The 26,027-nt window shown below is 57.7% G+C and overlaps 1 protein-coding gene across 3 annotated transcripts in view; it reads left to right on the top strand.

Annotated features, from left to right (window-relative positions):
- The window catches only part of fndc3a (fibronectin type III domain containing 3A), a 178,698-nt gene that overhangs the window by 37,115 nt on the left and 115,556 nt on the right, over positions 1-26,027 (top strand). For 2 of the 3 annotated variants that reach the window (XM_036965065.1, XM_036965064.1), the window contains exon 3: positions 17,675-17,750. In XM_036965065.1, the coding sequence (XP_036820960.1) occupies positions 17,675-17,750 (76 nt within the window). Of the gene's footprint in view, positions 1-11,162; positions 11,337-17,674; positions 17,751-26,027 lie in introns of those variants that run through there. The other variant, XM_036965066.1, reaches the window with a different exon arrangement.

The raw sequence follows: 26,027 nt of genomic DNA on the forward strand, positions 1-26,027 counted from the left end.
CCCTCCGCTCAGTCCTCCTCCGCTCAGTCCTCCTCCGCTCAGTCCTCCTCCGCTCAGTCCTCCTCCGCTCAGTCCCCCCTCCACTCCCCCCCTCCACTCAGTCCTCCTCCACTCAGTCCTCCTCCACTCCGCCCCTCCTCCACTCCTCCACTCAGTCCCCTCCTCCCTTCGTCCCCTCCTCCCCTCCTCCACTCTGTCCTCCTCCCCTCCTCCACTCTGTCCTCCTCCCCTCCTCCACTCTGTCCTCCTCCCCTCCTCCACTCTGTCCTCCTCCCCTCCTCCACTCTGTCCTCCTCCCCTCCTCCACTCTGTCCTCCTCCACTCAGTCCTCCTCCCCTCCCCTCCTCCTCCGCTCCTCCTCCGCTCCGCTCCTCCTCCGCTCCTCCACTCAGTCCTCCTCCGCTCCTCCACTCAGTCCTCCTCCACTCAGTCCTCCTCCACTCAGTCCTCCTCCACTCAGTCCTCCTCCACTCAGTCCTCCTCCACTCAGTCCTCCTCCACTCAGTCCTCCTCCACTCAGTCCTCCTCCACTCCCCCCTCCACTCCCCCCTCCTCCACTCCCCCCTCCTCCACTCCCCCCTCCTCCACTCCCCCCTCCTCCACTCCTCCACTCCCCCCTCCTCCACTCCCTCCTCCTCCACTCCCCCCTCCTCCACTCCCCCCTCCTCCACTCAGTCCTCCTCCACTCTGTCCTCCTCCACTCCGCCCCTCCTCCACTCCACCCCTCCTCCACTCAGTCCTCCTCCACTCAGTCCTCCTCCACTCAGTCCTCCTCCACTCAGTCCTCCTCCACTCAGTCCTCCTCCACTCAGTCCTCCTCCACTCAGTCCTCCTCCACTCAGTCCTCCTCCCCTCCTCCACTCAGTCCTCCTCCCCTCCTCCACTCAGTCCTCCTCCCCTCCCCTTCTCCACTCCGCTCCTCCTCCGCTCCGCTCCTCCTCCGCTCCTCCACTCAGTCCTCCTCCGCTCCTCCACTCAGTCCTCCTCCACTCAGTCCTCCTCCACTTCGTCCCCTCCTCCCTTCGTCCCCTCCTCCCCTCCTCCACTCAGTCCTCCTCCCCTCCTCCACTCAGTCCTCCTCCCCTCCTCCACTCAGTCCTCCTCCCCTCCTCCACTCAGTCCTCCTCCCCTCCCCTTCTCCACTCCGCTCCTCCTCCGCTCCGCTCCTCCTCCGCTCCTCCACTCAGTCCTCCTCCGCTCCTCCACTCCGCCCCTCCTCCACTCAGTCCTCCTCCACTTCTTCCCCCTCCACTCCTCCACTCAGTCCTCTTCCACTCAGTCCTCCTCCACTCAGTTCTCCTCCACTCAGTCCCCCCTCCACCCCTCCACTCCTCCACTCCGTCCCCCCTCCACTCCTCCACTCAGTCCTCCTCCACTCAGTCCTCCTCCACTCAGTCCTCCTCCACTCAGTCCTCCTCCACTCAGTCCTCCTCCACTCAGTCCTCCTCCACTCCTCCCCTGCTCTTCCCACACATCATTTTAATCACTTCACCTTTTTTTCTCCGTTCTCGCACTTTCTCTCTCTTTCTCTCGCTCGCTGTCTGTGAAAACCGAGGCAATGTTTCCATAGCAATGCTGTCTCTCCAGTGGGTGGATGGAACCTAACATCTTATAGAAGAGTAGAATCCCAGGCTTCCCTGTCAGGCACACAGGCAGCAGGCTAAATAGCCCCCAGTTAGCTATCCTTCCCTCCATTGACTCTGTCCTACATATTTGTCATTGTGAGTTGCGTTGTGAAAGAGGAGTTGGATCAGTGGTATAAAGAAAGCTGTATTGTGACTGGTCAGGTCCTTTCTGTGTTTCAGTTATTACGCTGGCTGTCGGTCTACTCACTGACGGCCTGGCCAAGACTCAATCCTTAACCTTATGTCCAGTCAAACTGAGGCTTTTTCTCTTCTATCCAGGTCTCTCTTGAAACAAGTGTTTTAATCACACGGTAGCCATGTTAAATAACCAGGTTAACAAGGTAGCCAGGTTAAACAACCAGGTTAAACAGCCAGGTTAAACAGCCAGCCAGGTTAAACAACCAGGTTAAACAACCAGGTTAAACAAGGTAGCCAGGTTAAACAACCAGGTTAAACAACCAGGTTAAACAAGGTAGCCAGGTTAAACAACCAGGTTAAACAAGGTAGCCAGGTTAAACAACCAGGTTAAACAAGGTAGCCAGGTTAAACAACCAGGTTAAACAAGGTAGCCAGGTTAAACAACCAGGTTAAACAAGGTAGCCAGGTTAAACAACCAGGTTAAACAACCAGGTTATAACCAGGTTAAACAAGGCGGCCAGGTTAAACAAGGCGGCCAGGTTAAACAAGGCGGCCAGGTTAAACAAGGCAGCCAGGTTAAACAAGGTAGCCAAGTTTGTATAAATGTAAAAATATATATATATATATATATCATGGCAGTAAGCCAGCATGGGAAAAACACTGCTCTACTCTACTAGTCCACTTCACAGTTGCGGAGAGGCAGCAGCTCTAATTCAAAGATTCAATCGATCCTCCCTAGCAGTGAAGGTGTAAGTCGAGACAGGAGAGCTGTTGTCTGTGTGACTAATCAAACTCTTGAGTGTTTGGAGAACTGGGTTTGTTTATATGTCCACAGCAACAACTTTCATAAACCCTGAAGCTTGAATTGGAGAGGTAACCAACAGTGCTGGCTTGAATTGGAGAGGTTTAGTGAACATGCTACGAGGGATGCTAATTAACACAGTAAGCAGATGGAATCTACTGTGAGGCACTGGCACTCCAGTGTGTGTGTGTGCGTGTGCATTTCCCCTGATGTTTAAACCAACGCTTTACCTCCTGCAACCTAGCAATTTATCTACGTGAATTACCCATATGACGTGATATGCTAAGCATTTGCCAGAAAAACAATGTAAACAGTTCTAGGAAGAGCTATTTTTTTTTTTTTGGTCCTCACTCACAATCCCATCACAGTGATCCATCCATCCACCTGCAAGTGGGAGCCCAGAGGGTGCCTTTAATAAATTGCTCTAAATGAGCTTTTTTTGCGCAAGTGAGTTTTTCAGCATCATTATAAGCAGCATCACCATTAGGAGGACTAGCTAGAGGCTACATGAGTTTCTGACTTCCTGGATGCTGCCTGGCTGAATGGAGAATGCCTGTTACTGGCTGACTAGCTACCGGAGGCTGCATTAGTTCCTGGCTGGCTAGCTACTGGAGGCTGCATTAGTTCCTGGCTGTCACTGGCTGGCTAGCTACTGGAGGCTGCATTAGTTCCTGGTTGTTACTGGCTGGCTAGCTACTGGAGGCTACATTAGTTCCTGGTTGTTACTGGCTGGCTAGCTACTGGAGGCTGCATTAGTTCCTGGTTGTCACTGGCTGGCTAGCTACTGGAGGCTGCATTAGTTCCTGGCTGGCTAGCTACTGGAGGCTGCTGCATTAGTTCCTGGCTGGCTAGCTACTGGAGGCTGCATTAGTTCTTGGCTGTCACTGGCTGGCTAGCTACTGGAGGCTGCATTAGTTCCTGGTTGTCACTGGCTGGCTAGCTACTGGAGGCTGCATTATTTCCTGGTTGTTATTGGCTGGCTAGCTACTGGAGGCTGCATTAGTTCCTGGCTGGCTAGCTACTGGAGGCTGCATTAGTTCCTGGCTGGCTAGCTACTGGAGGCTGCATTAGTTCTTGGCTGTCACTGGCTGGCTATCTACTGGAGGCTGCATTAGTTCCTGGTTGTCACTGGCTGGCTAGCTACTGGAGGCTGCATTAGTTACTGGCTGGCTAGCTACTGGAGGCTGCATTAGTTCCTGGCTGGCTAGCTACTGGAGGCTGCATTAGTTCCTGGCTGACTAGCTACTGGAGGCTGCATTAGTTCCTGGCTGGCTAGCTACTGGAGGCTGCATTAGTTCCTGGTTGTTACTGGCTGTCTTGCTACTGGAGGCTGCATTAGTTCCTGGTTGTCACTGGCTGGCTAGCTACTGGAGGCTGCATTAGTTCCTGGTTGTTACTGACCGGCTAACATTCTGTGCCGGATTAAGAAGTAAACCCCTCCCCCCGCTACACCATCATTTACTGTAAACAGATCCCTACACCAAGATGCGATTGGATACGTGGTAAATTTACTGTCCAAGAAAAAGTCCCTTTTTCATAATAAAGCCGTATTAATGTTATGTGCCACAGGATACAGTTGAGCAGAGGAGTTTTTTAGGATTTCCACACATGGGGAACATTTTGTTAGCTGGGTTCCCCCAAACAATTTACTTGGTAAGAGACGTCAGAGGAATCTTATTTTAAAACCACACACGTGACCTAAATGAGTCTGCTTCCGACAAACCAAGATCAATCTGGTCTGGAATGCAAACAAACCGTAGCGCAGGCCAATGAAACGACACACACGTTGTAAAATATATATGGAATATTGATCAATATTATATTTCTGGATACTGTTCCCCGGCCGATACTGCCTCGGCTAACAGCTGTTACTGGATACTGTTCCCCGGCCGATACTGCCACGGCTAACAGCTGTTACTGGATACTGTTCCCCGGCCGATACTGCCTCGGCTAACAGCTGTTACTGGATGCTGTTCCCCGGCCGATACTGCCTCGGCTAACAGCTGTTACTGGATGCTGTTCCCCGGCCGATACTGCCACGGCTAACAGCTGTTACTGGATACTGTTCCCCGGCCGATACTGCCACGGCTAACAGCTGTTACTGGATACTGTTCCCCGGCCGATACTGCCACGGCTAACAGCTGTTACTGGATATTGTTCCCCGGCCGATACTGCCACGGCTAACAGCTGTTACTGGATACTGTTCCCCGGCCGATACTGCCACGGCTAACAGCTGTTACTGGATGCTGTTCCCCGGCCGATACTGCCACGGCTAACAGCTGTTACTGGATGCTGTTCCCCGGGCCGATACTGCCACGGCTAACAGCTGTTACTGGATACTGTTCCCCGGCCGATACTGCCACGGCTAACAGCTGTTACTGGATGCTGTTCCCCGGCCGATACTGCCACGGCTAACAGCTGTTACTGGATGCTGTTCCCCGGCCGATACTGCCACGGCTAACAGCTGTTACTGGATGCTGTTCCCCGGGCCGATACTGCCACGGCTAACAGCTGTTACTGGATACTGTTCCCCGGCCGATACTGCCACGGCTAACAGCTGTTACTGGATGCTGTTCCCCGGCCGATACTGCCACGGCTAATAGCTGTTACTGGATGCTGTTCCCCGGGCCGATACTGCCACGGCTAACAGCTGTTTCTGGATACTGTTCCCCGGGCCGACTCCTCCATCACACCGACCTCGTCATTGCATTTTGGGACACCATCGGTACATCCGTTGGAACGCTGCGTTCGCCTTGCAGTATGTAAGAGGCAGTTCCTGTGTGGTGTCGCGTACGGTGGATTTATGGAACGTAGATTGAGTCAAACTGTAGACGCTGTAGACTGCTTGACAGAAATGGTAGCAGGTGAATGTGGTACTGTTGTTACATACATATCCAGATGATGCTGTTGGTGTGATCAAGACGGGAGGTTCTTACGAGAGAGACACACACACACACACACACACACACACACACACACACACACACACACACAGAGTGAGGCAGGCTGAGGTTCGTTCACTCCCGGTGTAACCTACCTGCCACACACACACACACACACACACAGAGTGAGGCAGGCTGAGGTTCGTTCACTCCCGGTGTAACCTACCTGCCACACACACACACACACACACACACACAGAGTGAGGCAGGCTGAGGTTCGTCCACTCCCGGTGTAACCTACCTGCCACACACACACACACACACACACACACACACACACACACACACACACACACACAGAGTGAGGCAGGCTGAGGTTCGTCCACTCCCGGTGTAACCTACCTGCCACACACACACACACACACACACAGAGTGAGGCAGGCTGAGGTTCTTCCACTCCTGGTGTAACCTACCTGCCACACACACACACACACAGTGAGGCAGGCTGAGGTTCGTCCACTCCCGGTGTAACCTACCTGCCACACACACACACACACAGAGTGAGGCAGGCTGAGGTTCTTCCACTCCCGGTGTAACCTACATATGACGCGCGCACACACACACACACACACACACACGCAGGCTGAGGCTCTTCTTCTCTCCTGGTGTAACCTACCTACGTCACTCCCTGCTCCTGACTTCCTGTGGAGCCAGCTGCTGGCTACACAGTAAACAATTAAGAGGAACAAATAGTGAGAAACCTGAACCCTGAAGAAGAGAAGAGCGGGAGGAACACGTCACAGCTCTAACAGCCGTGAATGTTTGCACGAAGGGTGGGGGTGGGTGGGGGAAGCTAGCTAGAGCTCCGTGTCCCTTGTGTAATAAAACAGAAGTCATGCTAGAAGCTACTGGCTAAGGCAAGCTAGCACTGGGGCAGCGTGTAATCTCTCTCTGGATCCACAGAGACAGAGACACACACGCAGACAGACAGACAGAGACGCAGGCAGACAGACAGACAGAGACGCAGGCAGACAGACAGACAGAGACGCAGGCAGACAGACAGACAGAGACGCAGGCAGACAGACAGACAGAGACGCAGGCAGACAGACAGACAGAGACGCAGGCAGACAGACAGACAGAGACGCAGGCAGACAGACAGACAGAGACGCAGGCAGACAGACAGACAGAGACGCAGGCAGACAGACAGACAGAGACGCAGGCAGGCAGACAGACAGAGACGCAGGCAGGCAGACAGACAGAGACGCAGGCAGACAGGCAGGCAGACAGGCAGGCAGACAGGCAGGCAGACAGGCAGACAGACAGACAGACAGAGACGCAGGCAGACAGACAGACAGAGACGCAGGCAGACAGACAGACAGAGACGCAGGCAGACAGACAGACAGAGACGCAGGCAGGCAGACAGACAGAGACGCAGGCAGGCAGACAGGCAGGCAGACAGGCAGGCAGACAGGCAGGCAGACAGGCAGGCAGACAGGCAGGCAGACAGGCAGGCAGGCAGACAGACAGACAGACAGACAGACAGACAGACAGACAGACAGACAGACAGACAGACAGACAGACAGACAGACAGACAGACAGACAGACAGACAGACAGACAGACAGACAGACAGACAGACAGACAGACAGACAGACAGAGAGAGAGAGAGACCCACACACAAACCTCAAGTCAGACAGTCAGACAGAAACAGACATCCAAAGTCAGACAGAAACAGACATCCAAAGTCAGACAGACAGTCAGACAGAAACAGACAGACAGTCAGACAGAAACAGACAGACGGACAGAAACAGACAGTCAGACAGAAACAGACAGAAGTCAGTCAGACAGAGACGCAGACAGACAGACCTCCAAAGTCAGACAGACCTCCAAAGTCAGACAGACCTCCAAAGTCAGACAGACCTCCAAAGTCAGACAGACCTCCAAAGTCAGACAGACCTCCAAAGTCAGACAGACCTCCAAAGTCAAACAGACGGACAGAAACAGACGGACAGAAACAGACGGACAGAAACAGACGGACAGAAACAGACGGACAGAAACAGACGGACAGAAACAGACGGACAGAAACAGACGGACAGAAACAAACAGACAGACAGAAACAGACAGACAGTCTATTATTTTCCACTGAAACTACAGGTCTAGAGTTAAAGCTGAGAGATTTGAGAGCTAGCTGACGGACGTTAGCGGCGCGGCAGCTAGCTGACTGAACGCTGCCTGGTGATTTGTTTTGTTGGGGGGGGAAGGCGCGTTTCATGGTCTGTGAACTTCTGAGGGGTTTAAAAAGAAAAAGCTATGAACTTTACGGTTAACTCTGATAAAGACCATAATATGGAGGTGCTAAACACCAAATGTTATTTTAATTCAGATGTTTTGTTTGTGTCGTCTGGACCTCCCGCCGCCTCGTCTCCTCTAGCCGCCGCCTCGTCTCCTCTAGCCGCCTCCCACCACCGCCTCGTCTCCTCTAGCGGACCTCCCACCACCGCCTCGTCTCCTCCCACCACCGCCTCGTCTCCTCTAGCGGACCTCCCACCGCCTCGTCTCCTCTAGCGGACCTCCCACCACCGCCTCGTCTCCTCTAGCGGACCTCCCACCACCGCCTCGTCTCCTCTAGTGGACCTCCCACCGCCTCGTCTCCTCTAGCGGACCTCCCACCATCGCCTCGTCTCCTGTAGCCGCCTCCATCCACCGCCTCGTCTCCTGTAGCCGCCTCCCACCACTGCCTCGTCTCCTCTAGCCGCCTCCCACCACCGCCTCGTCTCCTGTAGCCGCCTCCCACCACCGCCTCGTCTCCTGTAGCCGCCTCCCACCACCGCCTCGTCTCCTGTAGCGGACCTCCCACCGCCGCCTCGTCTCCTCTAGCGGACCTCCCACCGCCTCGTCTCCTCTAGCGGACCTCCCACCGCCTCGTCTCCTCCCACCACCGCCTCGTCTCCTCTAGCCACCTCCCACCACCGCCTCGTCTCCTCTAGCCACCTCCCACCTCCAACGCCTCGTCTCCTCTAGCGGACCCCCCACCACCGCCTCGTCTCCTCTAGCAACCTCCCACCACCGCCTCATCTCCTCTAGCCGCCTCCCACCACTTCCTCGTCTCCTCTAGCCACCTCCCACCACCTCCTCGTCTCCTCCCACCACCGCCTCGTCTCCTCTAGCCACCTCCCACTACCGCCTCGTCTCCTCTAGCCACCTCCCACCACCGCCTCGTCTCCTCTAGCCGCCACCCACCACCGCCTCGTCTCCTCCCACCACCGCCTCGTCTCCTCTAGCGGACCTCCCACCACCGCCTCGTCTCCTCTAGTGGACCTCCCACCACCGCCTCGTCTCCTCTAGCGGACCTCCCACCACCGCCTCGTCTCCTCTAGCGGACCTCCCACCACCGCCTCGTCTCCTCCCACCACCGCCTCGTCTCCTCCCACCACCGCCTCATCTCCTCCCACCACCGCCTCGTCTCCTCTAGCCACCTCCCACCGCCGCCGCCTCGTCTCCTCTAGCCACCTCCCACCACCGCCTCGTCTCCTCTAGCCACCTCCCACCACCGCCTCGTCTCCTCTAGCCACCTCCCACCACCGCCTCGTCTCCTCTAGCCACCTCCCACCACCGCCTCGTCTCCTCTAGCCACCTCCCACCACCGCCTCGTCTCCTCTAGCCACCTCCCACCACCGCCTCGTCTCCTCTAGCGGACCTCCCACCACCGCCTCGTCTCCTCTAGCCACCTCCCACCACCGCCTCGTCTCCTCTAGCCACCTCCCACCACCGCCTCGTCTCCTCCCACCACCGCCTCGTCTCCTCCCACCACCGCCTCGTCTCCTCTAGCCACCTCCCACCACCGCCTCGTCTCCTCCCACCACCGCCTCGTCTCCTCTAGCCACCTCCCACCACCGCCTCGTCTCCTCTAGCCACCTCCCACCACCGCCTCGTCTCCTCTAGCCGCCTCGTCTCCTCTAGCCGCCTCGTCTCCTCTAGCCGCCGCCTCGTCTCCTCTAGCCGCCGCCTCGTCTCCTCTAGCCGCCTCTCACCACCGCCTCGTCTCCTCTAGCCGCCTCCCACCACCGCCTCGTCTCCTCTAGCCGCCTCCCACCACCGCCTCGTCTCCTCCCACCACCGCCTCGTCTCCTCTAGCCGCCGCCTCGTCTTCTGTAGCGGACCTCCCACCACCGCCTCGTATTCTCTAGCGGACCTCCCACCACCGCCTCGTCTCCTCTAGCCGCCTCCCACCACCACCTCGTCTCCTCTAGCCGCCTCCCACCACCGCCTCGTCTCCTCTAGCCGCCTCCCACCACCGCCTCGTCTTCTCTAGCCGCCTCCCACCACCGCCTCGTCTCCTCTAGCCGCCTCCCACCACCGCCTCGTCTCCTCTAGCCGCCTCCCACCACCGCCTCGTCTCCTCTAGCGGACCTCCCACCACCGCCTCGTCTCCTTCCACCACCGCCTCTCTGAGGGGTTACGCCTCTCTGAGGGTGTTTAGCACCTCGTCTCCTCTAGCCACCTCCCACCACCGCCTCGTCTCCTCCCACCACCGCCTCGTCTCCTCCCACCACCGCCTCGTCTCCTCCCTCCACCGCCTCGTCTCCTCTAGCCGCCTCCCACCACCGCCTCGTCTCCTCTAGCGGCGACCTCGTCCCCTCACACATCAGTCGCGTTATTAATAGGTGTACGGTGTTTTGCTCTGTGAATGGGGGAGGAGGGATGGAGAGAGACGGAGGGAGAGAGAGGGAACCGAGGGAGGTGAGGGGGAGTAATGTTGTGCATGTCAGGCTCAGGGTCGTTTGCTCCGCTCAGTTCCTTTTAAAGCCATTGTTGTCGCGGTGAAGGCAGGCTGAACAAAGGAGCCCCCTGATTGGTGTGTAGAGCAGGGTTGTCAAACATACGGCCGGCCCGCGGGTGGTTTCATAAAACATTACTGTATATATATATATTTTTAAAGGATATAAATGAAACACCATAACAAAGAGAACCATGGAGTAGCAGACACACAAGCGTAGTCACTGACAGACAGACGGGGAGGAAGGAGGGAGGAATTAAGGGAGGGAGAAAGCAAACCCTGTAACACACAGAGGTAGAGAGCGAGGGATATCAAGAGACAATTCAGGAGCCTTTATCCCGTTCTACCATCTAAGAATCTCCTCTCTATCCTTGTTGTCATCCTCCTATCCCTTCCCCCTTTCTTTACTGTAGATCAGAGGACAGCGACGCGGGCGCAGCCTGGGCATAATCTGGCGTTTCACTCTCTCCGTGACGGTTGTGGTGATCGGACATCACCGCGACTTATTTGTTGAAGGGGTTACCGTGGAGACGGGCTGCTGTGCTGGAGCCTGAGGCAGGAGAAAGGGAGACTGGGAGCTAGGGTGAGGGGGAGGGGAGAGCGAAAGCGCCACAGTGGCGTTGTGGAACAGAGGAAGCAGAGCCGAGCAGGGTACTGTCTGTGCAAACAAACATGGGCATCACGCCACGATAGAGACCTCCTGTGAGCACTAACGCTGCAGCCATAGCTACGCTATACAGAGAGATTACCTCCAGGGAGCCAGCCAGCGCTGAGCAGAAACCAAGCCAGAAAACCTGGTCCATCTATCCATCTGCCCCCATCACAGCCACCCCTGCTGCTGCACCAGTCCTCTCTCTGGCAGGGGCTTCTCCTCCCTGGGCTCGGTGTGGAGGCGTGAAGGGGGGGGGGGGGGGTCCGTGGAGGGAGTAAAACGAGGACAGGCGTCTAGGTTCGCTGAGGCCCGATGTGGCGGTGTCGCAGGTGATGAAGGCTGGGTGAGGTGGGAGAGGAGAGGGTCTCTGAGACCCTGGAGTGCTGCCCGGGGGTCGGTCGTCCTTTTTCTTTCTGAGATCGTGAGAACAGCGACGCCTGAATGAGAGAGATGCGGGCAACAGTAAGTAAGAGACACACAGAGGGCTACCGTAGGAGAGAGAGAGACACAGAGAGAGAGAGACACGGAGAGAGAGCGACACGGAGAGAGAGAGAGACACAGAGAGAGAGTCAGAGAGCTACCATAGGAGAGAGAGAGACACAGAGAGAGAGTCAGAGAGCTACCGTAGGAGAGAGAGAGACACGGAGAGAGAGGGCTACCGTAGGAGAGAGAGAGACACGGAGAGAGAGGGCTGCCGTAGGAGAGAGAGAGACACAGAGAGAGTAAGAGAGCTACTGTAGGGGAGAGAGAGAGAAGGCTACTGTAGGAGAGAGAGACACTGAAAAGGCTACCGTAGGAGAGAGTGACACAGAGAGGGCTACTGTGGGAGAAAGATAAACAGAGAGAGCGAGGGCTACCGTAGGAGAGAGAGAGAGAGAGAGCGAAGGCTACCGTAGGAGAGAGCGCGACACAGAGAGAGCTACCGTAGGAAAGACACCGAGAGGGCTACCGTGGGAGAGAGAGAAACACAGAGAGAGCGAGAGGGAGAGAGAGCGACACCGAGAGAGAGCGAGGGCTACCGTAGGGGGGGAGAGAGCGCGAGGGGATACCGTAGGAGAGAGAGAGAGGGATACCGTAGGAGAGAGGGATACCGTAGGAGAGAGGGATACCGTAGGAGAGAGGGATACCGTAGGAGAGAGAGAGACACAGAGCGAGAAGGCTACCGTAGAAGAGAGAGGGCTACCGTAGCGGAGAGAGGGCTACCGTAGCGGAGAGAGAGCGACACAGAGAGGGCTACCGTAGGAGAGAGCGAGAGCGACACAGAGAGGGCTACCGTAGGAGAGAGCGACACCGAGAGAGAGACAGAGAGAGCTACGGTAGGGGAGAGAGAGAGAGAGAGAGGGGACGCTGAGTGTTGTCATTAGTGAGATGAGAGGTGTGGACTGTGCTGTCATTGGTGAAAGGATGGTAGGGTAGGGTAGGGAGGTGGTAGGGAGGGATGTTGGTGGGAAAGAAAGCCAGCTGGTAGCTTCACACGGGAAGTAGAAAGCAAACAAACACACACGTCATGGACCCCCCCCCCCGTCCCCCCGTCCCCCTCCACCAATGGGGAGGGCCTTGACTTTGATTCAATTAGCCACCTACCCAGACCCTCCTATCATGCTCTCACTGTCGCTGCTTGCCTGTGTGGGCGTATGAACAACATCTGTGTGCGTGACACCGTGAGAGGGTGTGTGTGTGCGTGACACCGTGAGAGGGTGTGTGTGTGCGTGTGCGTGACACACTGTGGCAGGCAGTGAAAGGGGTAGTCCATCTCAGTCTGAGCTGAGTTCATGAAAGGGAGTGAGTCTGTGGACATGGAGGTGATGCTGAATGCAGTGCAGGCACAGAGCCAGGGAGAGACGGAGAGGATCCTCCTCAGACAGAGCCCTATGCCCTGGGAGACTCACAGCTTCTATGATGGCAGAGATCTCCACAAGAGCGAGGTAGGGTCTCTAACTAACCAGACACACAGATCCAACACACACATCTACACAGAGTAGCACAGTAAGGCTAATTACACTCGTTACAGCGTATCTTGTTGACTCGATAAGATCAGAAGGTTTTAGAGGGGAGTGGCTTATAGAGGGGAGTGGCTTATAGAGGGGAGATTGGAGACTAGAGGATTTGGCATGTGGAATTAAAAATGCTTTTTTTCTGAAATGTTTACTTCTGATTGAAACTAGACCTGTAGTTTGTTTTCTGAAATGTAAATCTTTTGAAATTTAAGCAAGGGAAGTTGAAAATCAGAAGCCTGCGTAGTTTGATATATTTTGCATTTACTATTTCTAGAAGCTTTTGTTTGTGTCCTAAAATTGGAACCCTATTTACTGTAAAATGCAGTGCTTAAAACAGAGCCATATATGGAGAGGGGGGAGTGGCTTATGGAGGAGAGGGGGGAGTGGCTTATGGAGGAGAGGGGGGAGTGGCTTATGGAGGAGAGGGGGGAGTGGCTTATGGAGGAGAGGGGGGAGTGGCTTTGATAAGTTGGAACCTTGTTTACTATGAAGTGGAGGTCGGCCGATTATGATTTTTCGATACCGATTACTGGAGGACCAAAAAAAGCCGATACCGATTAATATTACAAAATGTATTTGTAATAATAACAATTACAACAATACTGAATGAACACTTATTTTAACTTAATATAATACATCAATAAAATCAATTTAGCCTCAAATAAATAATGAAACATGTTAAATTTGGTTTAAATAATGCAAAAACACAGTGTTGGAGAAGAAAGTAAAAGTGCAATATGTGCCATGTAAGAAAGATAACGTTTCAGTTCCTTGCTCAGAACATGAGAACATATGAAAGCTGGTGTTTCCTTTTAACATGAGTCTTCAATATTCCCAGGTAAGACGTTTTAGGTTGTAGTTATTATAGGAATTATAGGACTATATCTTTCTATACCATTTGTATTTCATATACCTTTGACTATTGGATGTTCTTATAGGCACTTTAGTATTGCCAGTGTAACAGTATAGCTTCCGTCCCTCTCCTCGCTCCTCCCTGGGCTCAAACCAGGAACACAACGACAACAGCCACCATCGAAGCAGCGTCACCCATGCAGAGCAAGGGGAACAACCACTAGAAGGCCCAGAGCGAGTGACGTTTGAAACGCTATTAGCGCGCACCCCGCTAACTAGCTAGCCATTTCACTTCGGTTACACCAGCCTCATCTCGGGAGTTGATGGGCTTGAAGTCATAAACAGCGCAATGCTTGAAGCACAACGAAGAGCTGCTGGCAAAACGCACGAAAGTGCTGTTTGAATGAATGCCTACGAGCCTGCTGCTGCCTACCATCGCTCAGTCAGACTGCTCTATCAAATCATAGACTTAGTTATAACATATCATGCAGAAATGCGAGCCTTTGGTCATTAATATGGTAGAATCCGGAAACTATCATCTCGAAAACAAGACGTTTATTCTTTCAGTGAAATACAGAACCGTTCCGTATTTTATCTAACGGGTGGCATCCATCAGTCTACATATTCCTGTTACATTGTACAACCTTCAATTTTATGTCATAATTACGTAACATTCTGGCAAATTAGGCAGCCCAAACTGTTGCATATACCCTGATTCTGCGTGCAATGAACGCAAGAGAAGTGACACAATTTCACGTGGTTAATATAGCCTGCTAACCTGGATTTCTTTTAACTAAATATGCAGGTTTAAAAAATATATACTTGTGTGTATTGATTTTAAGAAAGGCATTGGAGTTTATGGTCAGGTACACATTGGAGCAAGAACGGTCCTTTTTCACGAATACGCACCGCATCGATTATATGCAACGCAGGACACGCTAGATAACTACACATGGTTGATGATATTACTAGTTTAACTAGTGATTATGATTGATTGTTTTTTATAAGATAAGTTTAATGCTAGATAGCAACTTACCTTGGCTTACTGCATTCGCGTAACAGGCAGTCTCCTTGTGGAGTGCAACGAGAGGCAGGTGGTTAGAGTTAACTGTAAGGTTGCAAGATTGAATCCCCGAGCTGACAAGGTACAAATCTGTCGTTCCGCCCCTGAACGAGGCAGTTAACCCACTGTTCCCAGGTCGTCAATGAAAATAAGAATGTGTTCTTAACTGACTTGCCAAGTTAAATAAAGATTAAATTAAGGTGTAAAAAAATAAAAAATAATTAAAAATATTTCTGATTGTTATGAAAACTTGAAATCGGCCCTAATTAATCGGCCGTTCCGATTAATCGGTCGACCTCCTATGAAGTGCACTACTATAAACAGTGCCATGTAAGCCCTGATGAAAAGGATTGGACTAGGTGATATCAGGGAGCCATTTTAGACAAGCCTTTCTTAGTGACCAGGCTTGCAAGGGTTAGCTTGTAGCTTCCTCTTTAGTTTAATCAATATCTCACCTAATCTTTTCATATCTCACATTTGTCTGATACATACGGTTATTACCCAACAACTTGTTATTTTACAATTCTAATCAAATCAAAGTTTATTGGCCGCAAACAAAGCTTTGCAAGGTGTTAACAGCAGGTGCGGCCAAATGCTTATGTTACTCGCTCCAACAGTAGATTGTCTCGCAAATGCACAGCAAATACACAGCAAATACACAGCAAATACACAGCAAATACACAGCAAATACACAGCAAATACACAACAAATACACAGCAAATACACAGCAAATACACAGCAAATACACAGCAAATACACAGCAAATACACAGCAAATACACAGCAAATACACAGCAAATACACAGCAAATACACAGCAAATACACAACAAATACACAGCAAATACACACAACAAAAGTACAAAATACATTTAAAAAAAATGTCAACGAGTACAATTTAATAAATCTACAATACAAATGTGTGTGTGTGTGTGTGTGTGTGTGTATAGGCAGTATATCATTTGGAAGGAAAATGGTATGTACAGTAGTATGTATATTAGGAGAAAGTGATCCTAGACCAGAGTTGATACTCTGAGCTGCTTTAAGCAGACAGACATTGAGACCCAGGGGTTTATTTGAGACGGCAGAGAGAGAGGGGAGACGTGTCATGAGCTCAGCCAGTGTGTTATAAAATGACAGTGGAGTGACTGAGTCATAGGTCGCACCCTCCAAAACCCGTATCCCATTCCCTGTATAGTGCACTACATTTTGACCAGAGCCCCATAGTGACCAGAACAGAACAATAATGCTCCCTCTCCTCCACTCTTCCTGAGTCCTCGGCGCTGTCTGCCCGAAGTGACGTTGTTCCACACGTCAGAACTGAATCTACCTCCCCCCTCCCTTTCTCTTTGTATCAGTCTGGTGTCCTGCATGCCTGTGTGTGTGCGTGCTGGGCTCACCGTTATGGGTCTCCTAATGGTCAGGGTGGGGTGGAGAGAGAGAGGGGGGGGGGGGGGGGGATAAGTGTAATGCTATGATAAAGAAGGGAATCCTCCTGTCTGTAATGAGATGACAGGAGGTTACTTTCACCGTTCTGTTTTGTTCAATAAAGGTTCCAACATGTCTCTAAGTGACGACCGCTCTGAAACCTGGCCCGTCTCTACGTGGCGACCGCTCTGAAACCTGGCCCGTCTCTACGTGACGACCGTTTTAAAAACCTGGTCCGTCTCTACGTGACGACCGTTTTAAAAACCTGGTCCGTCTCTACGTGACGACCTGGCCCGTCTCTACGTGAAGACCTGGCCCATCTCTACGTGAAGACCTGGCCCATCTCTATGTGACGTAGAGATGGGCCAGGTTTTAGAACAGTCGTCACGTAGAGACGGGCCAGGTTTCAGAGCGGTCGTCACGTAGAGACATGTTGGAACCTTTATTCTACAACATTAGGTGATGTAACAATACTAGAGCACCTCCGACAGTTCCCTATGAAACAACCCGCTGTAAACAAGCAAAACAGAGAATCATATCTACATGGAGAATCAGATCGGGGGGCGTGGACTCAGATCGGGGGGCGTGGACTCAGATCGGGGGGCGTGGACTCAGATCGGGGGGCGTGGACTCAGATCTACCTATTGTGTCGGCACTCATAATATCTTATGGTGAGAACCCTGGAAATTCCCAGCCTAGGCCCTGACTAAGAAGACATCTCTCTTGACCATGGGATTTCATCCTGGAAATTCCCAGCCTAGGCCCTGACTAAGAAGACATCTCTCTTGACCATGGGATTTCATCCTGGAAATTCCCAGCCTAGGCCCTGACTAAGAAGACATCTCTCTTGACCATGGGATTTCATCCTGGACTAGGTTTAGCCTAATCTGTGTCTGGGGAAACCAGCCCCATATGACCCCACCCTAACCCTAACCCCAACCCTAACCCTAACCCCAACCTAACCCCAACCTAACCCCCACCCCAACCTAACCCCAACCTAACCCCCAACCTAACCCTAACCCCATTCCTAACCCCAACCTAACCCCAACCCCAACCTAACCCCAACCCAACCCCAACCTAACCCCAACCCCAACCCTAACCCCCTACCTAACCCTAACCTAACCCCAACCCCAACCTAACCCTAACCTAACCCCAACCTAACCCCTACTTGTCACTGATTTGAAGAAGCTTTCAGTGGCTCATATTTTGAATCACCATGTAACATGGCAGGTAAAAGAGGCTGTCTGTTCCCGACTGTAAACAGGGTTGAGTTCATTGGGACCATACTGTGGAAAAAAACATTTTAAAATGGACAATCAAAACAAGTGTTTCTCATTGGACAAATTCAGGTAGTCCCTCACCGTTTACGGTCTTATGCTTTTTTTTCTATTTTCGTGTTGTGCCCGAGTGAACACCTGGGTGATGTCATTATACAGGTGTTTGATGTGTGTTTCTCTCCACAGGTAATCCTGGTGCAGGTGAACCCAGGTGAGGCCTTCACTATTCGGCGAGAGGATGGTCAGTTTCAGTGTATCACAGGTAAGACACTACAAATAGTTGTACTCCTTTTAGTTCTCTCCTACAGATGGGTAAAGGGTCAATAAAGCTCCATTATTCACTAATACAGGGTTGTGATTCGTCAGGGCAAATGTTTTAAGTTTTGCAATGGGAAACAAAAAGTAAGATTTACTTATTCAGTACAGAATAGTTCCGACCTGAGCATGACCCAGTACTTCCCAAATGTCGCTCTCTTGCTCTTTTTTTCGCCATGTCTCTCGCTCGCTAATGTCTCTCGCTCGCTAATGTCTCTCGCTCGCTAATGTCTCTCGCTCGCTAATGTCTCTCGCTCGCTAATGTCTCTCGCTCGCTAATGTCTCTCGCTCGCTAATGTCTCTCGCTCGCTATCTTTTGCTTGCTCGCTCGCTCGCTATCCCTCGCTCTCGTTCTCTCTCTTGTCTGATTTAATTTGACAGATGATTGAGCGAGCTGTGTGCTGATACACTATCATCGTGTCAAATCACTGTTTGCTGTAATTGCAGTGTGTTTCTGTGTTTGTGGTGCAGTCACACTATAGCGACAGAGTCTGTGTCTGTTAGAATGAGATGTGGTTGAGACCCTGTTAGTCATCCCTCTCTGCTCTGTCAGAGAGTGTGAGGAGCGCAGGCAGGCTTTGTGATGCGCGAACGCACACACACACACACACACACACACACACACACACACACACACACACACACACACACACACACACTAGGGATGTGCATCTTTCCCTTTCAAGATGATTCGATATGTTTCTAGATACATGGGCTCTGATACAGGAATTATATGTTTTATTTTGAACTGGTTCAGTTTAATTCAAGGAACAAATCAATGCACTAACATTTATTTTCTAATTCAAAATCTGCGGCTAATGGAGCTCTGGGCCGGGCCTCTCCTCTGAGCCGGTCCTCTCCTCTGAGCTGGAGCTCTCCTCTGAGCTGGAGCTCTGGGCCGGGCCTCTGCTCTGAGCCGGGCCTCTCCCCTGAGCTGGAGCTCTGGGCCGGGCCTCTCCCCTGAGCTGGAGCTCTGGACCGGGCCTCTCCCCTGAGCTTCAGCTCTGGGCCGGGCCTCTCCCCTGAGCTGGAGCTCTGGGCCGGGCCTCTGCTCTGAGCCGGGCCTCTGTTCTGAGCTGGGCCTCTCCCCTGAGCTGGAGCTCTGGGCCGGGCCTCTCCCCTGAGCTGGAGCTCTGGGCCGGGCCTCTGCTCTGAGCTGGGCCTCTCCCCTGTGCTGGAGCTTTGGGCCGGGCCTCTCCCCTGAGCTGGAGCTCTGGACCGGGCCTCTCCCCTGAGCTTCAGCTCTGGGCCGGGCCTCTCCCCTGAGCTTCAGCTCTGGGCCGGGCCCCTCCCCTGAGCTGGAGCTCTGGGCCGGTCCTCTGCTCTGAGCTCGGCCTCTCCTCTGAGCTGGAGCTCTGGGCCGCGCCTCTCCCCTGAGCTGGAGCTCTGGGCCGGGCCTCTCCCCTGAGCTGGAGCTCTGAGCCGGGCCTCTGCTCTGAGCCGGGCCTGTCCCCTGAGCTGGAGCTCTGGGCCGGGCCTCTGCTCTGAGCTGGGCCTCTCCCATGTGCTGGAGCTCTGGGCCGGGCCTCTCTCCTGAGCTGGAGCTCTGAGCCGCGCCTCTCCCCTGAGCTTCAGCTCTGAGCCGGGCCTCTCCCCTGAGCTGGAGCTCTGGGCCGGGCCTCTGCTCTGAGCCGGGCCCCTCCCCTGAGCTGGAGCTCTGGGCTGGGCCTCTGCTCTGAGCTGGGCCTCTCCTCTGAGCTGGAGCTCTGGGCCGGGCCTCTCCCCTGAGCTTCAGCTCTGGGCGGGGCCTCTCCCCTGAGCTGGAGCTCTGGGCCGGTCCTCTGCTCTGAGCTGGGCCTCTCCTCTGAGCTGGAGCTCTGGGCCGCGCCTCTCCCCTGAGCTGGAGCTCTGGGCCGGGCCTCTGCTCTGAGCCGGGCCTCTCCCCTGAGCTGGAGCTCTGAGCCGGGCCTCTGCTCTGAGCCGGGCCTGTCCCCTGAGCTGGAGCTCTGGGCCGGGCCTCTGCTCTGAGCTGGGCCTCTCCCATGTGCTGGAGCTCTGGGCCGGGCCTCTCTCCTGAGCTGGAGCTCTGAGCCGCGCCTCTCCCCTGAGCTTCAGCTCTGAGCCGGGCCTCTCCCCTGAGCTGGAGCTCTGGGCCGGGCCTCTGCTCTGAGCCGGGCCCCTCCCCTGAGCTGGAGCTCTGGGCTGGGCCTCTGCTCTGAGCTGGGCCTCTCCTCTGAGCTGGAGCTCTGGGCCGGGCCTCTCCCCTGAGCTGGAGCTCTGGGCCGGGCCTCTGCTCTAAGCTGGGCCTCTCCTCTGAGCTGGAGCTCTGAGCTGCACCTCTCCCCTGAGCTTCAGCTCTGAGCCGGGCCTCTCCCCTGAGCTGGAGCTCTGGGCCTGGCCTCTGCTCTGAGCCGGGCCCCTCCCCTGAACTGGAGCTCTGGGCTGGGCCTCTGCTCTGAGCTGGGCCTCTCCTCTGAGCTGGAGCTCTGGGCCGGGCCTCTCCCCTGAGCTGGAGCTCTGGGCCGGGCCTGTGCTCTAAGCCGGGCCTCTCCTCTGAGCTGGAGCTCTGAGCTGGGTCTCTCCTCTGAGCTGGAGCTCTGGAATGGGCCTCTGCTCTGAGCTGGGCCTCTCCTCTGAGCTGGAGCTCTGGGCCGGGCCTCTCCTCTGAGCTGGAGCTCTGGGCCGGGCCTCTCCCCTGAGCTGGAGCTCTGGGCCGGGCCTCTGCTCTAAGCCGGGCCTCTCCTCTGAGCTGGAGCTCTGAGCTGGGCCTCTCCTCTGAGCTGGAGCTCTGGGCCGGGCCTCTCCCCTGAGCTGGAGCTCTGGGCCGGGCCTCTGCTCTGAGCCGGGCCTCTCCTCTGAGCTGGAGCTCTGGGCCGGGCCTCTCCTCTGAGCCGGGCCTCTCCTCTGGACTGGGCCTCTCCCCTGAGCTTCAGCTCTGGGCCGGGCCTCTCCCCTGTGCTTCAGCTCTGGGCCGGGCCTCTCCCCTGAGCTGGAGCTCTGGGCCGGGCCTCTGCTCTGAGCTGGGCCTCTCCCCTGTGCTGGAGCTCTGGGCCGGGCCTCTCCCCTGTGCTTCAGCTCTGGGCCGGGCCTCTCCCCTGAGCTGGAGCTCTGGACCGGGCCTCTCCCCTGAGCTTCGGCTCTGGGCCGGGCCTCTCCCCTGAGCTGGAGCTCTGGGCCGGGCCTCTGCTCTGAGCCGGGCCTCTCCCCTGAGCTGGAGCTCTGGGCCGGGCCTCTGCTCTGAGCCGGGCCTGTCCCCTGACCTGGAGCTCTGGGCCGGGCCTCTGCTCTGAGCTGGGCCTCTCCCCTGTGCTGGAGCTCTGGGCCGGGCCTCTCCCCTGAGCTGGAGCTTTGGGCCGGGCCTCTGCTCTGAGCTGGGCCTCTCCCCTGAGCTGGAGCTCTGGGCCGGGCCTCTCCCCTGAGCTGGAGCTCTGGACCGGGCCTCTCCCCTGAGCTTCAGCTCTGGGCCGGGCCTCTCCCCTGATCTGGAGCTCTGGGCCGGGCCTCTGCTCTGAGCCGGGCCTCTCCCCTGAGCTGGCTCTCTGGACCGGGCCTCTCCCCTGAGCTTCGGCTCTGGGCCGGGCCTGTCCCCTGAGCTGGAGCTCTGGGCCGGGCCTCTGCTCTGAGCTGGGCCTCTCCCCTGTGCTGGAGCTCTGGGCCGGGCCTCTCCCCTGAGCTTCAGCTCTGGGCCGGGCCTCTGCTCTGAGCCGGGCCTCTCCCCTGAGCTGGAGCTCTGGACCGGGCCTCTCCCCTGAGCTTCTGCTCTGGGCCGGGCCTCTCCCCTGAGCTGGAGCTCTGGGCCGGGCCTCTGCTCTGAGCCGGGCCTCTCCCCTGAGCTGGAGCTCTGGGCCGGGACTCTCCCCTGAGCTGGAGCTCTGGACCGGGCCTCTCCCCTGAGCTTCAGCTCTGGGCCGGGCCTCTCCCCTGAGCTGGAGCTCTGGGCCGGGCCTCTGCTCTGAGCTGGGCCTCTCCCCTGTGCTGGAGCTCTGGGCCGGGCCTCTCCCCTGAGCTGGAGCTCTGGACCGGGCCTCTCCCCTGAGCTTCTGCTCTGGGCCGGGCCTCTCCCCTGAGCTTCAGCTCTGGGCCGGGCCTCTGCTCTGAGCTGGGCCTCTCCCCTGAGCTGGAGCTCTGGGCCGGGCTGTTCCCCTGAGCTGGAGCTCTGGGCCGGGCCTTTCCCCTGAGCTGGAGCTCTGCGCCGGGCCTCTGCTCTGAGCCGGGCCTCTCCCCTGAGCTGGAGCTCTGGGCCGGGCCTCTCCCCTGAGCTGGAGCTCTGGACCGGGCCTCTCCCCTGAGCTTCAGCTCTGGGCCGGGCCTCTCCCCTGAGCTGGAGCTCTGGGCCGGGCCTCTGCTCTGAGCCGGGCCTCTCCCCTGAGCTGGAGCTCTGGGCCGGGCCTCTCCCCTGAGCTGGAGCTCTGTGCCGGGCCGTTCCCCTGAGCTGGAGCTCTGGGCCGGGCCTCTCCCCTGAGCTGGAGCTCTGGGCCGGGCCTCTGCTCTGAGCCGGGCCTCTGCTCTGAGCTGGGCCTCTCCCCTGAGCTGGAGCTCTGGGCCGGGCCTCTTCCCTGAGCTGGAGCTCTGGGCCGGGACTCTCCCCTGAGCTGGAGCTCTGGGCCGGGCCTCTGCTCTAAGCTGGGCCTCTCCCCTGAGCTGGAGCTCTGGACCGGGCCTCTCCCCTGAGCTTCAGCTCTGAGCTGGGCCTCTCCCCTGAGCTGGAGCTCTGGGCCGGGCCTCTGCTCTGAGCCGGGCCTCTGCTCTGAGCTGGGCCTCTCCCCTGAGCTGGAGCTCTGGGCCGGGCCTCTTCCCTGAGCTGGAGCTCTGGGCCGGGACTCTCCCCTGAGCTGGAGCTCTGGGCCGGGCCTCTGCTCTAAGCTGGGCCTCTCCCCTGAGCTGGAGCTCTGGACCGGGCCTCTCCCCTGAGCTTCAGCTCTGAGCTGGGCCTCTCCCCTGAGCTGGAGCTCTGGGCCGGGCTGTTCCCCTGAGCTGGAGCTCTGGGCCGGGCTGTTCCCCTGAGCTGGAGCTCTGGGCCGGGCCTTTCCCCTGAGCTGGAGCTCTGGGCCGGGCCTCTGCTCTAAGCTGGGCCTCTCCCCTGAGCTGGAGCTCTGGACCGGGCCTCTCCCCTGAGCTTCAGCTCTGAGCTGGGCCTCTCCCCTGAGCTGGAGCTCTGGGCCGGGCTGTTCCCCTGAGCTGGAGCTCTGGGCCGGGCTGTTCCCCTGAGCTGGAGCTCTGGGCCGGGCCTTTCCCCTGAGCTGGAGCTCTGGGCCGGGCCTCTGCTCTGAGCCGGGCCTCTCCCTGAGCTGGAGCTCTGGGCCGGGCCTCTCCCCTGAGCTGGAGCTCTGGACCGGGCCTCTCCCCTGAGCTTCAGCTCTGGGCCGGGCCTTTCCCCTGAGCTGGAGCTCTGGGCCGGGCCTCTGCTCTGAGCGGGGCCTCTGCTCTGAGCTGGGCCTCTCCCCTGAGCTGGAGCTCTGGGCCGGGCCTCTCCCCTGTGCTGGAGCTCTGGGCCGGGCCTCTCCCTGAGCTGGAGCTCTGGGCCGGGCCTCTCCCCTGAGCTGGAGCTCTGGGCCGGGCCTCTCCCCTGAGCTTCAGCTCTGGGCCGGGCCTCTGCTCTGAGCTGGGCCTCTCCCCTGAGCTGGAGCTCTGGGCCGGGCTGTTCCCCTGAGCTGGAGCTCTGGGCCGGGCTGTTCCCCTGAGCTGGAGCTCTGGGCCGGGCCTCTGCTCTGAGCCGGGCCTCTCCCTGAGCTGGAGCTCTGGGCCGGGCCTCTCCCCTGAGCTGGAGCTCTGGACCGGGCCTCTCCCCTGAGCTTCAGCTCTGGGCCGGGCCTTTCCCCTGAGCTGGAGCTCTGGGCCGGGCCTCTGCTCTGAGCGGGGCCTCTGCTCTGAGCTGGGCCTCTCCCCTGAGCTGGAGCTCTGGGCCGGGCCTCTCCCCTGAGCTGGAGCTCTGGGCCGGGCCTCTCCCTGAGCTGGAGCTCTGGGCCGGGCCTCTCCCCTGAGCTGGAGCTCTGGACCGGGCCTCTCCCCTGAGCTTCAGCTCTGGCCGGGCCTCTCCCCTGAGCTGGAGCTCTGGGCCGGGCCTCTCCCCTGAGCTTCAGCTCTGGGCCGGGCCTCTGCTCTGAGCTGGAGCTCTGGGCCGGGACTCTCCCCTGAGCTGGAGCTCTGGACCGGGCCTCTCCCCTGAGCTTCAGCTCTGGGCCGGGCCTCTCCCCTGAGCTGGAGCTCTGGGCCGGGCCTCTGCTCTGAGCTGGGCCTCTCCCCTGTGCTGGAGCTCTGGGCCGGGCCTCTCCCCTGAGCTGGAGCTCTGGACCGGGCCTCTCCCCTGAGCTGGAGCTCTGGACCGGGCCTCTCCCCTGAGCTTCTGCTCTGGGCCGGGCCTCTCCCCTGAGCTTCAGCTCTGGGCCGGGCCTCTGCTCTGAGCTGGGCCTCTCCCCTGAGCTGGAGCTCTGGGCCGGGCTGTTCCCCTGAGCTGGAGCTCTGGGCCGGGCCTTTCCCCTGAGCTGGAGCTCTGCGCCGGGCCTCTCCCCTGAGCTGGAGCTCTGGGCCGGGCCTCTGCTCTGAGCCGGGCCTCTGCTCTGAGCCGGGCCTCTCCCCTGAGCTGGAGCTCTGGGCCGGGCCTCTCCCCTGAGCTGGAGCTCTGTGCCGGGCCTCTCCCCTGAGCTGGAGCTCTGTGCCGGGCCGTTCCCCTGAGCTGGAGCTCTGGGCCGGGCCTCTCCCCTGAGCTGGAGCTCTGGGCCGGGCCTCTTCCCTGAGCTGGAGCTCTGGGCCGGGACTCTCCCCTGAGCTGGAGCTCTGGGCCGGGCCTCTGCTCTAAGCTGGGCCTCTCCCCTGAGCTGGAGCTCTGGACCGGGCCTCTCCCCTGAGCTTCAGCTCTGGCCGGGCCTCTCCCCTGAGCTGGAGCTCTGGGCCGGGCCTCTCCCCTGAGCTTCAGCTCTGGGCCGGGCCTCTGCTCTGAGCTGGGCCTCTCCCCTGAGCTGGAGCTCTGGGCCGGGCTGTTCCCCTGAGCTGGAGCTCTGGGCCGGGCTGTTCCCCTGAGCTGGAGCTCTGGGCCGGGCCTTTCCCCTGAGCTGGAGCTCTGGGCCGGGCCTCTGCTCTGAGCCGGGCCTCTCCCTGAGCTGGAGCTCTGGGCCGGGCCTCTCCCCTGAGCTGGAGCTCTGGACCGGGCCTCTCCCCTGAGCTTCAGCTCTGGGCCGGGCCTTTCCCCTGAGCTGGAGCTCTGGGCCGGGCCTCTGCTCTGAGCGGGGCCTCTGCTCTGAGCTGGGCCTCTCCCCTGAGCTGGAGCTCTGGGCCGGGCCTCTCCCCTGAGCTGGAGCTCTGGGCCGGGCCTCTCCCCTGAGCTGGAGCTCTGGGCCGGGACTCTCCCCTGAGCTGGAGCTCTGGACCGGGCCTCTCCCCTGAGCTTCAGCTCTGGGCCGGGCCTCTCCCCTGAGCTGGAGCTCTGGGCCGGGACTCTCCCCTGAGCTGGAGCTCTGGACCGGGCCTCTCCCCTGAGCTTCAGCTCTGGGCCGGGCCTCTCCCCTGAGCTGGAGCTCTGGGCCGGGCCTCTGCTCTGAGCCGGGCCTCTCCCCTGAGCTGGAGCTCTGGGCCGGGACTCTCCCCTGAGCTGGAGCTCTGGACCGGGCCTCTCCCCTGAGCTTCAGCTCTGGGCCGGGCCTCTCCCCTGAGCTGGAGCTCTGGGCCGGGCCTCTGCTCTGAGCTGGGCCTCTCCCCTGTGCTGGAGCTCTGGGCCGGGCCTCTCCCCTGAGCTGGAGCTCTGGACCGGGCCTCTCCCCTGAGCTGGAGCTCTGGACCGGGCCTCTCCCCTGAGCTTCTGCTCTGGGCCGGGCCTCTCCCCTGAGCTTCAGCTCTGGGCCGGGCCTCTGCTCTGAGCTGGGCCTCTCCCCTGAGCTGGAGCTCTTGGCCGGGCTGTTCCCCTGAGCTGGAGCTCTGGGCCGGGCCTTTCCCCTGAGCTGGAGCTCTGCGCCGGGCCTCTGCTCTGAGCCGGGCCTCTCCCCTGAGCTGGAGCTCTGGGCCGGGCCTCTCCCCTGAGCTGGAGCTCTGGACCGGGCCTCTCCCCTGAGCTTCAGCTCTGGGCCGGGCCTCTCCCCTGAGCTGGAGCTCTGGGCCGGGCCTCTGCTCTGAGCCGGGCCTCTCCCCTGAGCTGGAGCTCTGGGCCGGGCCTCTCCCCTGAGCTGGAGCTCTGTGCCGGGCCGTTCCCCTGAGCTGGAGCTCTGGGCCGGGCCTCTCCCCTGAGCTGGAGCTCTGGGCCGGGCCTCTGCTCTGGGCCGGGCCTCTGCTCTGAGCCGGGCCTCTCCCCTGAGCT

Source organism: Oncorhynchus mykiss, chromosome 27 (assembly GCF_013265735.2).
Source record: "Oncorhynchus mykiss isolate Arlee chromosome 27, USDA_OmykA_1.1, whole genome shotgun sequence".
In the NCBI taxonomy this organism is placed as follows: domain Eukaryota; kingdom Metazoa; phylum Chordata; class Actinopteri; order Salmoniformes; family Salmonidae; genus Oncorhynchus; species Oncorhynchus mykiss.